Source organism: Fibroporia radiculosa (assembly GCF_000313525.1).
Source record: "Fibroporia radiculosa TFFH 294 genomic supercontigs, scaffold2871, whole genome shotgun sequence".
Lineage (NCBI taxonomy): Eukaryota > Fungi > Basidiomycota > Agaricomycetes > Polyporales > Fibroporiaceae > Fibroporia > Fibroporia radiculosa.
The window spans coordinates 37,427-54,477 of NW_012133369.1; the positions used below are offsets into that span (position 1 = coordinate 37,427).

General features: G+C 50.7%; 4 protein-coding genes across 4 annotated transcripts; 3 read left to right on the forward strand and 1 right to left on the reverse strand.

Annotated features, from left to right (window-relative positions):
* Positions 1 to 32: 32 nt before the first annotated feature.
* On the forward strand, positions 33 to 1,498 carry FIBRA_04362 (uncharacterized protein; the record flags this gene model as incomplete). Its single annotated transcript, XM_012326170.1, has 2 exons — positions 33 to 144; positions 1,305 to 1,498. The coding sequence occupies 2 exons, from the start codon at positions 33 to 35 to the stop codon at positions 1,496 to 1,498; spliced, it is 306 nt and encodes a 101-aa protein (XP_012181560.1).
* An 800-nt stretch (positions 1,499 to 2,298) lies between these two features.
* Positions 2,299 to 3,119, reverse strand: FIBRA_04363 (uncharacterized protein; the record flags this gene model as incomplete). The annotated part of the gene is made up of 6 exons (XM_012326171.1): positions 2,299 to 2,318; positions 2,381 to 2,587; positions 2,637 to 2,775; positions 2,834 to 2,869; positions 2,921 to 3,018; positions 3,074 to 3,119. The coding sequence occupies 6 exons, from the start codon at positions 3,117 to 3,119 to the stop codon at positions 2,299 to 2,301; spliced, it is 546 nt and encodes a 181-aa protein (XP_012181561.1).
* Positions 3,120 to 4,990: 1,871 nt separating this feature from the next.
* Positions 4,991 to 6,651, forward strand: FIBRA_04364 (uncharacterized protein; the record flags this gene model as incomplete). The annotated part of the gene is made up of 2 exons (XM_012326172.1): positions 4,991 to 5,210; positions 5,264 to 6,651. 2 exons carry the CDS (start codon positions 4,991 to 4,993, stop codon positions 6,649 to 6,651), a joined length of 1,608 nt encoding a protein of 535 aa, XP_012181562.1.
* Positions 6,652 to 13,501: 6,850 nt separating this feature from the next.
* On the forward strand, positions 13,502 to 15,152 carry FIBRA_04365 (uncharacterized protein; the record flags this gene model as incomplete). Its single annotated transcript, XM_012326173.1, has 7 exons — positions 13,502 to 13,598; positions 13,654 to 13,776; positions 13,826 to 14,005; positions 14,060 to 14,197; positions 14,253 to 14,697; positions 14,757 to 15,099; positions 15,141 to 15,152. 7 exons carry the CDS (start codon positions 13,502 to 13,504, stop codon positions 15,150 to 15,152), a joined length of 1,338 nt encoding a protein of 445 aa, XP_012181563.1.
* Positions 15,153 to 17,051: the final 1,899 nt, after the last annotated feature.

Genomic DNA, 17,051 nt, shown 5'->3' on the forward strand with positions numbered 1-17,051 from the left:
TATCACCGAACCTACTTGGCACACAACTCGCCATGGACATATATTCTCCTTCAGACATCTTCCTCGATATCGAGCTGAGCTCGCCCTCATCCTTTCCGGAAGACAGCGATCTTCCGTATCCAGTCAATTTCGAGCACGGCAATGGTACTTCTACCTTCTGGTGCGTGATCGCATAGGAGTGATCAATTGCACACCTGTAAGTGCATTCGATTTATGTCCTATAATGTGACCCACTTATTTTATTTGCCACTCATTGACAGGTGCTTGTACACCTATAGAAACATACCCTAGTTTTTCCCCTTATCATTATCTCTTCGATTACAGTCATTCATCGCTATTCATGAGCATGTTGGCGTACGCTGGAAGTTTTATCTGTATCTGTATCTATAGCTGAGCCTTCGACCTCAGTCATCGTTGACGACGGAAAGAACATGTGCAGTAGTTAATTTATAAAGCCTTTGAAGGTGCAAGTGGCTCTTAGGATTTATCCCTATGTTATGACTATAAATCTGGCAGTCCAAGAATTATCAACTGACCATTGGGTATCTCGGAGTGTCGGGGAATCGCTTGAGCGCTTGGGACCCACAATGGCGCACCGGGTGTAATCGATCGATATGATCCGGTCGCTGGCGTGGCTGAAGTGCTGAAGCCTGAAGGTCAGAGACGCGGGGCCCGGCTGCGCCACGCTCAGTCACGAATGGGCTTAGCTTGACCTTAAAATACGAATTAATGCCTCGAGCTATGCCAGGACATTTGCAATATTTTGTAGTTCAAATATCTACGAGGGCTGAAGGTATGTTGGAATCTTCCGGTCCACTAGGGAGTAACTCGGGAATTAGTGATCCGGGGCCCAGGCCCGCCCAACAAACAACGTGGCGGAGGCATGCGAGTCTGGCGCTTGTTAAGCGCTTAAGCAACAATGCGGATTCGAACTCTGTGGGCGCCATCTTTCTCTGGGTTCGAACAATCAGCGGATGTGCGAGGACAATGGGTTATCCGGAAATGCATTGTTACTACTGCTAGTGGGTGTATTTCTACGTGAGAACTATTCTCCTCGGCTATTGGCCCTGGCCGCACTACGGAGTAGTGGCAAGGCGGACAAATAATCATGCCACAACCCTCAAGTGCGGTAGGAACGACTAGGACCAGTGCGCCATTGTTCTAAATATGTATTGTCATGCGGCTTATTAGACCGACAAGCATAAAATACTCCATCCTCCTATCTCAGTTGCACACAATCGTCGTTCCAACTTTCTGCCCATTGAGCTTATACATCGCTCGCTCTTGCTATCTACACTCTTTAGCTGCCGCTGCAAAGCCCCATTATCGTTTTAATCGCCCTCCTGATTTCTCAATGGACGCATTCGACCTCGACCTTGGAGCTCTCTTCCCCTCCCTCGGCAGCAGCCGGCCCAACGCTGTCCAAGCTGCGCTTGGATTGCCCACCAACTTTGACCATCAGAGCGACGGCTACCCTGCATACTGCATTGTGTCATAGAATGTCCGCAAGGCCCTTCTGTTCTTTCCTTACGTAAGTTGTACCCTCTAGGATTCGTTTATGAGATTATAGCAGCTCACTTTGGATTGTAGCTCATACCCAGTGTAGCGTTTACTCCTGCGTGGAGGCTCTCCGACAGTCTCGGCATATTTATGATGTATTATCAACTGCACACCCGATTCGACTTCGATTTTAGCTCTTATGTATTGGATATTGTGGGCAGCTTCCGAAAGCCACGCGGAGAATGGTGGAATAGGGGAGGGTGCATTAGGGGGGGAATCACTGCTGTATCCTGAATTATTGAAATGTATATGAATGACTTCAAGCTTTTGGCGTCAGGTGTCTTAAAGGTCCAGTGACTCGAATTGACAGACTTGCTTCCTGCTGGCGGAAGCATCTTCATTTAAATGCCGCTTTACCCCAGCTTGGCCGTCGTATGTGGCCTCGTGGAATGTATCATCCACACCGTATATCTAACTCATGTCCGACCAAGAGAAGAAATAGCCTATTTGAATGAACTTGACCAAATCATCGGAGGATTTGACCCACATAGCTCAGGCAGGGCCAACAACTTGAAGGGCAACGCACTACCACTCACATGAGTTGGAGTTGAATCCTCGAACGACATTCAGTCGGAAGAACTTCGATGTCCGAGTGATATACATTGGCGTGCCCAGCGATATGCTACATGAAAAGACGTTACATGAAAAGACGTACAGCGGTACATAACGATATGAACTAAAGATCATATGCTAGACTCTACGGAGAATGAGTAGTATGAAAGTATGGATCATTTCTGATTAGATAACCTCGAACGCAACTTGAAGAGAGATACAATCACTAAGAGGGCCAGTGCACACCACGGCCACAGGCGCCTCTGACCTTCCCAGATAGCCGCCGGACTGGCGGCTGCCAGTTGTGGAAGGCCATACAGGCAATGTGCGCCATATATTTCACTCCGAGACGTTAAGGCCTCATCAGTGGAATTCCTGGAAGCCGCGTCGTCGTGGGGCTCCACACTGATGGTGATGTCAGTCTCTATGGCATGTGGCTGGTCGACCGAAGGGACTCCGCAGAGCTCCGAGTACTCTGCAAGGTTGTGAGGAACTGTTGTACATACTTGAAATGGCCAGCATACCTGACAGTCTGGATGGAACAACAAGGGCGACCTCGCGGGAGTGCATTCCCTGATTTGCATCGAGGTGGCATTGCAAGCAAGCTTGCACGGCGGCGGGCGAAGCCACGGAACATGTACAGGCGGCATTCCAATTGCAGTCCTACAAAGAACGGTATATTGTCAGTACGACGTTAAGCTGCCAAAGAAGTCCTTCTCACCTGTGCTTCACGGATGGGTTGACAGATGTTTGTACACTGCAACGAATAGTGAGACAAAACCAAAGATGTTGAACGTGAAACTTTTACTTGTTCGACCAGCGCAGACGATGTGCCACTCCCGCCTCCGCAAGTAGACAGCTCCACGGAGAAGGATGTTGATGGCCTGCTTTCGACACCGCAAAGCGCTGTATATGCATAGTGTGAGTGTCCAAGTAGGTGCGCGCCGGAAGCAACACGTACCACTCCAAGCAAAGACTAGTGATAAGACAAGGCGACCGGGGAACATCGCGCAAGTGGTGAAATTAAGCTTCAGAACAGAAGTTTTTGACACAAAGAGTGGTGATTCGTCGAGTCGCCGACGTTACTGAAGGAAGGGACAGATAGATACTGTACTGTGGACAGTAGCAGGCAAAGAACGGATGGAACGAGCTAAGAGAGCCCATCTTTCAATGCTTAAAGCCACTAGACTAGCCCAAGCCACACAGATCGCGCATGGATCAAAGACAATTGGAACAATAGAGAAGATCTTACGTAAGACGCTGATAGGAGGAGACCAGAAGGCAACTCGATTGATAGAGCCACACGCAAGACAATAAGGCTCGGACATGATCTCGGTGTTATCCAGGTCAGAGCAGCCCTTCTGATGAGGGCACTCTCACCAAACTGCGTCATGCGGAGGACTGGTCTGCGCCCGGGAGCAAATCGCTCCGGAAAGGAGATGTAGAATGATATCGTACCCAGGAAGCGGAGCTCTGTGATCTCTCATGGGCTTGGATCAAGCTATAGCTAGTAGAGGGAACGTGCGAAACAAAGGGTACGCGTCCTTGTCCAACCACGCACAGGTTCATGCTAGGATCACGCCGCGCGAGGTTCTTGGTTGCAACAGTCGACAGAGACGGGATACAATTGGAACATCCGAGACAATCGCAAGGCCGTGCAAACGACAGCCCGTAGTGACAGAGCTGAATAGCAGGTATCGGGAACGCGTGCTGCCACTGTGAAGCGATGTCATCCTTTCGAGATGGGAGGATACTGGGAGGGTGCTGGCAACGGCGAGTGTCACGGTTTGAAGGAGGCGTCAAGAGGAGACTCGATCGAAGCGCACTCGGCAGTTGCCGATAGATATAAAGGGAACGATGAACATGCGCGCGGGAGTTCAGCCTAACCGCCGTTGGACTCTTACTATGCCCGAGCTCTGGGCGTGGATGACTCTGTGTTCTTGCATAGACCGTATGTTCCTTCAATGAACTGTTACGACACGACTGTATGGTCTCAGTTTATCTAGAGCTTCAATGACTCAACGGTATAGCTCGACCCACGGCGTTGTCACCCGGTCAAGCGTTATCCCAGCGTGAGTCTCGCTAAAATCATGACACTCTAACTCGTGCATCGTTCCCATCGTCTTTTGAGACACACCCCGTGCTAGCTTTTTGAAGCTCAGTCACAGTGTCTCCGGCTGGAGCCCCAATGGCGAGTGATCCTCAGCCTTTGATGACGGAATTCTGAACCTTGTACTGGATATACCCTATAAGGCAATCTCATTCTTTTTACATCCCGAAACGAACCCGAGACGTGTCCTTTGGTATTTCTTATTATGGTCTTCCACTTATTGTCGATCCTAAACCATGCAAGCACCTGCATTCCAGCGGGTTCTGGTCCATGCTAACCGGAGTGACTTGTGTGCGCCACAGGCTTCCTTCGCGACCACTAAGGTAGCCATTGTGTTTTGCAGCTGCAGAGTTCTTGTTCTGCAGCACGCGTTATCGGCCTGTTGCCGACTTCTCGCACGCACTGCGCATCATAATATGGTACCAATTGCCCCCATGGCGGATTTCCTAGCTGCATTTCCCCCGTCCTCTATTTCTGTGCCTATTTCGTGCCCTGCGTGTGCCGGAAGCCTTTTCTTATTCGCATCGAACTTGCGATACCTTCTGTCATTTCTCCAGTGCGCTGAGTATGCATGCTGGGCTTCCTGCTGTTTCTTTCGTCTGCGCGGCGTTCTTAATATGTTTTGCGCCGGCACACTGGTCCTCAAGAAGTGTCGCCACGATATGCCTAATCATCTGGCTCGTCGTTTGCAACGTGATACAAGGGGTCAACGGGGTCGTATGGGCTGGAAACACTACTGTCAAAATCCCAGTGTGGTGCGATATAGGTATGCTCGCCTGTCTTTTGCCTACAATCGGACGCGAGTTAAAGGCTTTGGCAGTGACAAAGCTGCTCCTTGGTGCGCGCGTTGCGCTACCAGGGGCAGCACTCTGTTTGTGCTGGCGTATACGCCATTATGCGTTAGGATCTACTGTAGAGCGGGGACGCAGCGTCCTTTCATTTGATTATCTCATGTGTCTCCTCTTGCCTATTGTGTACATGGCGTTCCGTGCGTACTTCACCACTCGTATGCTGCGCAGTCCTGATATCTGATACCCTCAGATATTATTGTGCAAGATTATCGATTTAATCTCACCGAAGACGTCGGCTGCACGCCTTCTGTCTATGCTTCTGTGCCTTCGTTGATTTTGGTCTGGCTACCGCCCTTTCTCCTATCACTTGCAACATTCATGATCACGACTATGATCATATCCCACCAACTCACCACAACCCGCGTATTCTCTGGCGGCTCACATGGACTCATCACGATGGCAGTACTTCGCCCTTTGATTGTATCCTTTATGATTGTTTTGTTCATCACCATTTCTACCGGTTTCTTTATTTACGCCAGCGTCACGACTGTGCCTGGCTTCTCCCCTTGGACATCCTGGGCTTCGGTGCATTATAACCTCTCTCGCGCCAACATCATCCCATTTGCGGATCGTGCTGAGATAGTCAGCATCGAGCTTGCTTGGTGGGTGATCCCGGCATCATCGTTGGTGTTCGTTTCCACGAGTATTCTGGGTTTCGTCTCCAGCTCGCGCGAAGACGCGCTTAGTGGGTATCGCGAGTTGTTCTCTCGTGTCTGTGCCTCGATACATTTCTACGACCATCGTCATCTCCTTCCCAGTCAGTCCGCGAATGTGCAACCACATATGACTCTACGATCAGTCGAGACTCTGGCAGCTGCACAGCTCAAATCCGGCTGGGACGATGACCTTGATGCGAAGCCGTGGAAGAAACGCAGGCCTTCACCCATCTCCATTGTGATTCCTAAAAGTGTTACCACTTCACCTCCTGCGTCAACTGCTTCTTGTGATGCGGATGCGTCGTTTGCGCAGTCGACTTTGACATACCTTCAGTCTCCAACTGGGCGCGACGCGCTCGGCCTCGCCTCACCCCCGCCTTCGAGTTGGAAAGCAGCCAAGCCGCCGTCACCGTTGCTCGAAACACCTGTATCTTCGAATTCGCCGTTGCAGCCACCATCCACGATTCCCGACTCGCTTCCCGCGTCGCCGCCTCACTCTATTCTCTCTGCGCCCTGGCCGCGTCCTCCATCCGCCATCCCAGTTTCCCCTGTTGCGCCCATCGCTGTGCACCCTCCTTCTCCCAAACCCACATATCCCCGCTCTCGCCCACCAAGTATCGCTTCGGTGTCCGCCAGCTTTGCTTCATCGACGGTCAGCACGTCCGCATACGCTCCCGACCCCGCGCTCGTGTTGCACGACTCGCCGACGCTGCCGCACTTCCCGCCCTTCGCCGACTCGGGTATACCTACGATGCGCGTCCCTGGTCAAAGTCTAACTCTGGCAGTTCCGGAGCGCGCACACAAGGTGCGCCGCAAAGACAGACTTCTGACGCGGAACTTGAGCCTCAGCATGCGCGGGCGTGAGAAGACACGCGAGGACGTGGGCGCGATCTACATGACGGTGGTGAAAGAGACGGTTTGAATGCAAGTGCCCCGCGCGAGCGCGAGATTTAATAGACTAGGAAAGTACGAGTTCCACATCCACGTTATTACCAGCGCCCCCGTTCGGGTTGTCCGAACGGGCGTCCGGAGCCCTGTATACCATGTTGATTCCCTCTTAACATTCGATTTCTCAGACTTCCTTTGTAGCATCCTGAAATACCGTACTCTCCCATACCGTACTATGCTTCCGTTCTTCTTGTAGCTACCTCCATCTACTGTATCATACACTCGCCTTTGCGGCCGCACCAGTGATTTGGACAATACGACGCCTGCCATTTATGGGTAGGCGCTTTCTTGATTAGCAACAATCTGTTTGAACTTCGTCTGCAACTTGTCGCCACCGCAGCTTTTACTGTTAACAACTTAAACAACAACTCTGAATGGCTTGTTGCGACATTTGCATGCTATAGCTTGTCTGGATGCACTTGCTATGATGTTATTGTCTAATCTGGACTTCTGGGAATCTCTATGTGCATGGACCGGCCAGCAGCAAGTGGCCCGCATGAAGACGTCACGGAGCCTTATAATGGAATATCCTGTCACATACAATCTAACGACTCGTGGATTTGGATGATTCTGAACACACGACCATACTCACAGACGCCCTGGAACTATTTGGGCCCTTTCTCTTACTATCGTGACCCAGGGACGGCCATAGTTATCAATACTCGCTGAAGAATATGCAGCTGAAAGTTCGAAATTCCATTGCCTAGTGACAAGCCCTACAAGCCCTTCAAGAGCCAAGAATACAACAGTGCACTACAATGCTATCTCTGATGCTCGCCCACTTCTGCTACAATGTACAGAATGTTCCGAATCTACGACCAAAATATGAAAACAGAGCACATGTCCAAAGTCCGTGTTGTGTTGTGTGTAATCGCGAACGAAAATGCCGATAAAGATAGTGCGCGCGGCGCAAGGGCCATGAAAATGATGAAGGAGTGTGCAGTCGACCTAGTGTCGACGAATCATGATGTGAGACGGATATCCATTGACAGCCTGTCTCCTGTGTTGTATATATTAGATGCGCAAGAATACGGCGACTACGTTCAAGAATTACCTGACGAGCGAGACTATGAGAAAGGGTATGTCATGTTATTTTCATGCGATGGTGCAAGACCAGTTGATTGAGTTGTTCTGGTAGTCGAAGTCGACGAGGACTTGAGACGTCTCGGTCTCGTCGGCGGGGACGGGTGCAGCGATGTTAAGGAAGGCGTCCATGAGTGCGATGGGGATGAGGATGAGGATGAAGTTTCGAAGACGAGGTATGCAAGTGAGTCTGGTCGACTAGTTTGTTGTCAATGTCTTGCTCTCGCTCACGTATTTATGCGTTTCTATGGACGCCGTCGGCCACGGCGCGCACAATAACACGGTGCTATCCTTGGCGCGAGGTCCTCCGAGAGTGTTCCTGTGCGCCTTCAGTGTCATTTGCCTCTTCGATGTCATGCATCAAGGCAACGGGGATTATTGTCTTGTGTTGCGCCTTTATTCGGATCGCAAGACTATTGCGCGCTCTCTTGATGTTGATGAGGTACGCTCCTGGCTGCATTGGTGCATGTTGTGCTTCATGACCTCTTTGTGCAGTATGAGATTGCGTACTCAAGTGTGACTCCTTCCCCGTATGCCTGAACGCATGCGCGCAATGAGGCTGGATACCTCAGAGGCTATTGTCTCGAGGTGTTCCGATGTGGAGTTGAGATTGCGGATATAGTGCCCGGTTCCTAGCTATGGGCTGTCAGATCCGATGTACGTGCGCCCCGAGATTTCGTGTATACAAAAGAGAATGTCATCTCTGAGATTGGCGTCCGAACATGTAGGACACGTCCGTGGTCGGTAAAATGATTCCATGTTCGTCCTTGAGAATGCGTTATTGTCAATTGTCAATGCGCTTGGCACGTGTTCGGCGCGCCTGGAAGGATACACATTACTCGGACTCCATCAATCATGGAAATTACATGTGCAGGATTGGAATCATCGCCGGTGCACAGGGGCGGTCTCTTTCGGCTTGATCTCACATTTCACAGGCCTTGTGATGCCGTGCCAATATCAAAGGTGAGTCATTGGGTTTCTTGCATTATTACGAAGATAGGCACCTATAGCATGGTTCCGCCGTGTCGCACTAAAACTAGATGTGACATCCCTGTCGAGAGACTTAGATTCGGGCCACTTGCTCTTGATTACACCTCAAGTGAGTCCCCAAAGCAATTGATTTGTGTCAACTGGAGTTTTTCCAGGACAAATTCATAATATCCGGGCCTGCTACTAACTGTACTTCTTCCCGCTCCAGTCACCCCCTCCGCGTGATCCTCCCATCGAAATGTATAATTTATGCTCGAAGTCCGAACGAAGAAAAAGAGCCACTAGCTGGCTGTCACGCGCAGGTTATGCACGGGGTCGAAGAATGCGAAGGCGTCAATCATATGTGAGTCGTAAATTCAAGTACTGGGGTGTTCTGTGTGTCTGGGACTGTCAACACGACACCTCGGTCAAGACTGGTTTACACCTACCAGATACGCCCTTTGCGGTGTTCACGCGATGGTGCAGGTGGTGTTCGACGCACTGCCGGTGTCATAGTTGGCAGGAACCTGCTCGTTCTCTTCGGCAGGGACAGGGCTGGCGATGGTAAAGAAGGCGTCCATTGAGCGTGATGAGAGCGAGTGAGAGGTGACGAGGGCGGTAAAGGCGAGTCCTTCGACTACGAATGATTCAATGCTGCCCTGGATATTTATGCACTCATGCTGTGAGGACCTCTGTATGGACGTGCATGACAATAAGGATGGTTAAACTGTACGTCGCGCTTCCTGCAGAAGTCGTGCAGCGCTGGGAGGCGAGCTAGAAGATGCTCCTTAGCTGTAATCTGTCGAAAGTGGCGCTCTCCTCGCAATTGTCTTCACCATGCATTTGTTAACCGGAATCTGTAGATGCCAGCTTCTTACCGGCATAGCAAGTCCACACGTGATTGGTACGCGTTGCGCCATGGTGAGATCGGGTTACCTGTCTTGTACTAATATATTACACTGATTGCATGTGCATTCGTGGTGGGACCGGACGAGAACGATCTATTAGTGATCCCAGTTGCTCGGAGTCGTAACTTTCAGTTCTTATTGTTATGTCTCGATCACGTGATCGCGTTCGGAGCTTCAGACATTGCTTTCCCTTCGGATCTTTTCACGGACTCATGCAGACTCATACATGTGCCACTGGGCAGGATCAAAAGCATATTGGATAATTTTTGTCCATGCTGTGACTGAATTTGCTCATTCGACATCATGGAGGACGCGTAGACGAGCGCTGACTTTTGGACATGGTAACACCGCAGCATCAGTGACTTGATCCTGGCCAATACATCGGTGGGGAATCGTTGTGTATAGTATAAACTTGCTCACTGCTGTATTTCCGGGACAGAGATATCGTGACACGCATGTGCCAGGAGGCAGACGATGACGAATCAACCGAAATTTTTCACTCGTTTGCAGATGATTTTGATTGCGTTAGCACGAGCAAGATATCCCAGGATCACAGCTATTCTATTCCTATATTGTCCTGTGCGAAACTGCGCTGTTTATCTGAACACGCCGCCGCTAGATGATATGCGTGAGCACGTTCCACAAGCGGAGTTGGGGCCATCGACTCGAGCCCGCGGATACGCGCGGCTGCGCACAAGTGATGCGTGATAATCTGCCTGTCCGTCATTCCGCTCGTGATTGTAGCAACTCACAGCTGCACAATGAGCTATAATCCCATTCATCGCTGTTTCTGGGCACGCTCACACTCTATACCTGTAGCTCCGCGACGCCCATGCGGCATTCGGACTCGCAGTACGTGGGATACAAGTCACTTCCGTCGGAACAACATATCCCGCTTGAAATCCTCCTGTCTCATATATTGATGATATTCCTTGATTGGGAATGGATGGACTTAGGATGCAAGGAACATTTTTACGTTGGCCCGCTGCAGCGAGGCTGCGGCTGAACGCTGCCGCTCGTCATTTCGAGGATTATCGATCAAGGCTGCGGTATTGGCTCCATCATAGATTAACTATAGTACATGCTAACAGTGCCTCTACGAATTGTTGCGTCGGTTCATTTGAGCAGCGACTGGCAGTGAAGGATACTGCGCCACATGAACCAAAATAGTTGCTCCTTATGGAAGGACAATTACCTGATATGGGACGACCTCACGAGCAATCGGGCTTGAGCGCTCCGAGAGTCTTTACACATACCTCGAAGGCCAACGCGCTGACGCTTGGTCCAGTCGCGTTGTCTGACGGCCAATGAGGCCGATTCATGTTGGGGCCTACAGCTACCAGTGACGCGTGTATCCGACATGTTAAAATAGACCAAGGCAAGCAGCGCCTTGTCCGTATATAAGATAACAATTGAGAGCGCGATCTCCTACGAGCGCGCGTATGTACACAATACAAGACTATACAAGAATTCCGATTCCAGTCCGAGTGTCAGTGCATAGCAAGCGAATGTGCTGCGATGATGCGTGAAGAAAGATCGTGGGTTGCAGCCAGTGCGTGTGGTCCATGAGGTGCGTGCGGCGGTAAGTACGTATCGGGAGGGGAGGGGGGGTTCCGTGCGCAGAGCATCTAGAGAGACGCAGGGGCATTGTTCATGTGACTGGCGTGGCTGGTGAGTTCAACTGAGAAGATGCACAAAGACAGAGACTTACGGAGAGTATCGTCTCGTTCAAGCAATGATACAGCACTGGAGTGAGAGACCCCCGAAGTTGGGGTTGGTGTGCTCTTCGTCAACGGGCACGTCTATGTGCGACATTGGTCCCGATTCCTGGATCGCAGATGCGGAATCGAATTCTGCGCAGGATTGCGCGAGAGGAAACAGAGTAGCGAGTGTATCCATCGTAGATCCGTAAGCGTGAGCGTGAAGCACGAGAATGTGTTGCACGTTATGGAGTGACGAGAACGGAATAGGCTTGAGCGTCGAGATTAGTGAGTGCGATTGCCAGCAAGTCGTCGCAAATTTATAGGACCAATGTGGCCGATTTGGCGTCGTTAAGTACACTGGATGGAGGGGCCCACTATTATATGGGACCCAGGGCGCAGCTGTAGGTCCGGGGACGTCAAAGCGAGTGGATGTAACGTGGAGACGGCGCAGCGGCTCGCCCAATTGTCCTTAAGAATATCCGCGACAGCCACTGTCCGATCATAGCCTATTGAGACATCCGAGGCGTTCGAATGAATCGTTAGGAGGCGTCTTATCCTCTATGCGACGGCGACCATCCCCTCACATGCAAGACAATAGGAAACGTGCCTTGAACGTCGCTTCTGAGAGAATGACATTGGAACATCTCTGAAGAGAAGATATTTGTGGCGTGGCACTTGATGCAGAAATACGGGGAAGATACTATATCAGTCTATATGCGCTCACTCACATCGCGGATAATCGGACACAGTGTACTGCATCTTGACAACAGCTAGGTTTTCTAGGATCAGCTTCAAATATTTTCTTCGGGAAAGTCTCCAATGATGTCCAAAATCGGAGGACAATGCGGAAGGAAGGCATTGGATAAACACTTGCGAGATAACCGTGCGGCAAAGGAAGCCAGAAGCCGCACGCGTACGGTGTTGACTTCTGACTCTGGTGAGCACACGCGCCTACAGGTACTATTGTGAGCAACCGCTTCGTTACGACATATCTGGGATTAGGAAGACATGTGAGATGTCGATATCACTGCGAGTCGGCGTGCGACGCGGCCTAGTAGTTGACATGAATGCCCACCGCTATGCAGTGACTGAATGAGTTCGTGGGCGAGTGACTTGAGGTGCATTGCAAGAAAGATAATACAGGCTTGGCAAAAGTGAGCCTTTGCACGCCTCGGAATGCCTAGGACGCGCGGCCCGAGTTTGCCAGGACGGACAACGAAGAGAGCACTTTGGCGCCCATGCAAAGACAATAGAGATGCATCGGTAAATGCCGACTACATATGGCGACAGCTTTCATCTGGCCTTCACGCTTGTTTCAGAGCACCCTCCCCTCTTCCCCCCACCATGTCTATGGTTGTGTTGACGCCATTTCTGAAGTCTTATGGACATTTTTGCTGACAGGGGGCACAGACCACCCGTAAGCACCCGTAAGTATAATACCATCGTCGGTGTTGTGGTATGGCCGGATTCGGTGGTGCCGCTTTCCTTGTTTAGACAAACATCCACCTCTGCCGCTGGGGTCCTTAGATATTGTCTTGGTGAGTAATATCCTTGTATAGCGCGTCCTCAATCACTGACTCGCCCGACGCAGTGCTATCAGTAAAATGACATGTGTCGATTCCTTGTATTCGTTATCTGTGCCATCTACTCTACGTCTCGTACGTATACTGTTTCGGCATCTTCTGATGATCCAAATGTGATGTCAACCTGAAGCTTGATGTAAGCGCTGTATCATCGCTCACTTTTCCTGTCTGTTCAAAGTGTCCTGTGCCTTTCTTGGGGGTAAGTTTGTATCACCTGCGGCTGGATGCTATTCGTGTTTTCGGGCTAATCCGCTCTAGCCCTTGGACCATGTGCCTTGCATGTCGTCGATTTCTTTTCTGTTGAGAGTGCATAAGGGGATAGCCTAAATAGGCAACTCATTCTGAATCTATCACGTACTGCTGCTACGCGAATACAAGCTACTGACCAAATACAGTCGTCGGTGACAGGATGTCTGCGGTACCCAGCGGTTCCTATAATTTCATGGCCTTCTCACAGTGGATGTCCCTCGCTCCCCTAGCCAATCCTCCTTCCTCTTCCTGGGCGATCTAGCTGTCCTTCTCTCGTGCTGTCTTCCGTCGATCCGTTTGTGGCTTGATCATCTGGTCTTCTCAGCGACATGTCTGAACCTTGGACAACGCCGATCGCTGTCACTACGGGCTTTTCCTTTGTAGGGTTTCTGCTAGTCAGTGTTCCGCTGTATTGGCATTTGGAAGGTTTGCATTTCATTTCTGTGCCGCGCGTCTGCGAATAATACTCAAAATGACTCAGCATGGAATGTGGGATGTGTTTTGTACATCTTCTGGAGTGGCACCGGATGTCTTATTCAGTTCATCAACATGGTGGTCTGGCAAGACAATGTCATCAATTGGGTACCCGTCTGGTGTGATATCAGTGAGTGATTAGTATGGGGTGTGTATATCCATCATTAACGCGCATTTAGCCTCTAGATGGCGCTATGCAGCAGCTATTGGAATCTGCACTGCGTCTCTGGTCATTAACCGCCGGCTTTACAAGATTGCGAGTGTCTCTGTCGTGTCGATAAGCAAGGCAGATAAGCGTCGCATGATGTATGTCGATTTAGCTATCGGCCTGGTTCCGCCCATTGTGGTGGTTGCCCTATGTGAGTGTCATCTATGTCAAGGCCGGAAAGTGTAGTCTAATATGTCTTACCCAGATTGGTTCATCGAGGGTCACCGCTTCAATATATATGAGGGATTTGGTTGTATGTTCGTGTTCCCGGCCACCATCCTCTCATACTTCTTGTACCAATTGTGGCCAATCGTTATTGGTCTGATCGCGGCCTATTACTGTGGTGAGCATTAACTTTGACCTAATTCCCAGACTGCATAATCACGTTGGCGTTATAGTTAGAACGCTTATTGCTTTTGTCAAACGAAGAAGGCAGTTCCGTGAACTCATAAGTTCGAATTCAAACTTGACATACCACCGATACCTCCGTCTGATGGGGCTGGCCACCATCGAGATATTGTGCACTGTCCCAATGGGAATCTGGGTTGTCGTAAACAATGCTCGCAACACCCTCTATGTGTGGCATGGACTGGCCAACGTGCATTACGACTTCTCCCGCGTAGACCAATATCCTTCAATCATATGGTGGACCGACTCCCTCTTGCGACCCAGCATTTTGACGAGCATGTGGGACATGATCGTGTGTTCATTGGTCTTCTTTGCATTCTTTGGACTTGCCGAGGAGGCACGGAAACACTACCGTGCTACGTTCACATATATCACCAAGCGCCTCGGATTATCAACACTGTCGCTTTCGAGCGCTGGGACAGAGGGACAGTCTGGGTGCGTTTTCCTTGCCATAATGAAAGTGTCTGATCGTGATGAGCTGTGCGTGTTTCCAGATACAACGCGTCTAAACTCCCCTCATCTGCCCTCCCCCACATCACCATCCCTTCCTTTGTGCAGCCTGGTCAGCCAAGCAGCTCCGGAGACTCGTTCTCCGATAGGTTATCTTCTTCTATCCCCTTCGATGACGAGATTCCTCGTTACGACGAGAAGACCCACTATGCGATGTCCCCGGAGTCCGACGGTGCTAGCACCTGCATCCCGTCACCCATGTCCCCGGAAGATGTGGAAGCACAATACGAGGCGATGGTGCTTCCCGCTTTCCCGGAGCCGACCTATGACGCTATGCAACCCCCGCCCCACACGTCCTCGCCAGTGCACTCGGATTCATCGGACATGGTTTGATGCCTACTAGCTGACTACCGTGTCTGCTGTCAAAGAGGACCCTCTGACCCGCGCTCTGTATATTTTCACCTGCTTTCTGAACACCTTCCTTCGTTCATTGACGTCAATCATTGTCTCTACTGTATTGATAGTATATCCCGGTTGCTGTTTGTCTTTCGACTCAGCACCACAGCTTCACTCCTTCCTTTATCCATATTCGTATGTATTGCGATGTTAACCGTACATAGTGCGTTCATTTGACTAGGGAAAACTTGTAGCATATCTGGGATACTGAAAATAGACTTCTTGGACACTGAGATACATGATACTGTCGAGTCACTGGCGCCGTTTATACTGCGTTGGGAGAACGTCGTTGGAGATGGGTGATGGAAACTAGTGTAGGTCGGCCACTTGAAGCTATGCAGAGAGAGCTGAGAACGAGCTTGTGAAATACAATATACTATCTCGTAATTTTGTGGGATAGTGTGTGAAAGATTTTCGACATCGAGGGACAAAAGTCATCGTACCCGGAAAATGTAGTGTGTGAGCCGTCGAAGGGAGACGCATGCGAGTGGATTTATCATCTCTCCGCAACCCGCATGAGAAAGGTGGTGTTGTAAATCAGAGATGGCCCGTATGGGAGCACGGAGTGCGGAGCCAGCGGCGCCGTCCATAGTAAGTACGTGCCAGTGGAGGAGATAAAGCGTCGACGCCCACCGGCAGACGCTGCGTAGGGCCTTCCGTGACCTTCCACCATCATCCCCTTAAGTGCAGCGGCCCTCCGTCGTTTTCAGGCCAGCCCACTATTCCACGATGTCTCTGAGCGTCACTCCCTCGCGGTCCTCGCAAGACGTCGAGAAGAAGGATCCAGCCGATTTCGCGGAGGTTCCCACCAAAGCCCTGCAAGATTCGACCGAAGACGAGCTCTTTGAAGACGGCTCGGTCGACGCCGTTTATCAGGCAAAAGCACGAATTCTCAACCATGCGATAAAGGAAATAGGCATGGGGAGGTACCAGGCGAGTGAATTGTGCAGGTCGAAAGTGATCGACGCTGATCTCGGCTCAGTGGTATCTCTTCGTGGTCGCTGGGTTTGGCTGGTTCTCGTACGTCCACAGCTACTTCTTCCGAAATTATGCCTCTCAGACCCCTTCCGACCCCGCTGCACAGTGATAGTGTCTGGCCAGTAAGTAATGTTTAATTCGTTCTTATATGCTATCTCAACCATTTGCATCGTTCCTCAGCTGATCGGTGGGCTTATTCTAAACCCGGTCGTGAGCGAATTCGAGTTCCAGAGTGAATTTTTGTCTCTGGCGCTGAATATCGGGCTTTTCGTTGGCGCTGTATTTTGGGCGTTGGGATGTGACATCTGGGGGAGGCGGTGAGTGTATAAGCACTTGTTTCGATCGATCATGTCCTCATTTTGCTCAGCTTATCCTTCAATTTCACACTCCTGATCGCCGGTGTCTTTGGTCTGGCTGCCGGTGGCTCTAACAGCTTCATCACTCTCGCGTCACTGCTTGCAGTCGTTGGCTTCGGTGTAGGAGGAAACATGCCAGTAGACTCTGCTGTATTCCTAGGTATGTGTATACTCCTTGATTTCCCTGGTCTCGCCTTCTCATGCATACAACAGACTTCGTACCGGGCAGCCATCAGTACCTACTCACCATTCTCTCGATTTGGTGGTCTGTTGGACAGCTTGTAGCCAGCTTCGTGAGTCCTCTCATCAATATCATTGTTTTTATCTAACGTTCGACAGATCGCTTGGCCTCTCATATCCAACTTGTCCTGCCCCGAGAATGCCACTGTTTGTACGCGCTCTGAAAACATGGGCTGGCGATACCTTCTCTTCACCCTCGGTGGAATGACACTCCTGCTCTGGGCTATACGCTTCTTCGCCTTCCGTTTGGAAGAGAGTCCCCGCTTCCTTGTAGGCCTCGGACGCGACGCAGAGGCTGGGGGGGGGGGT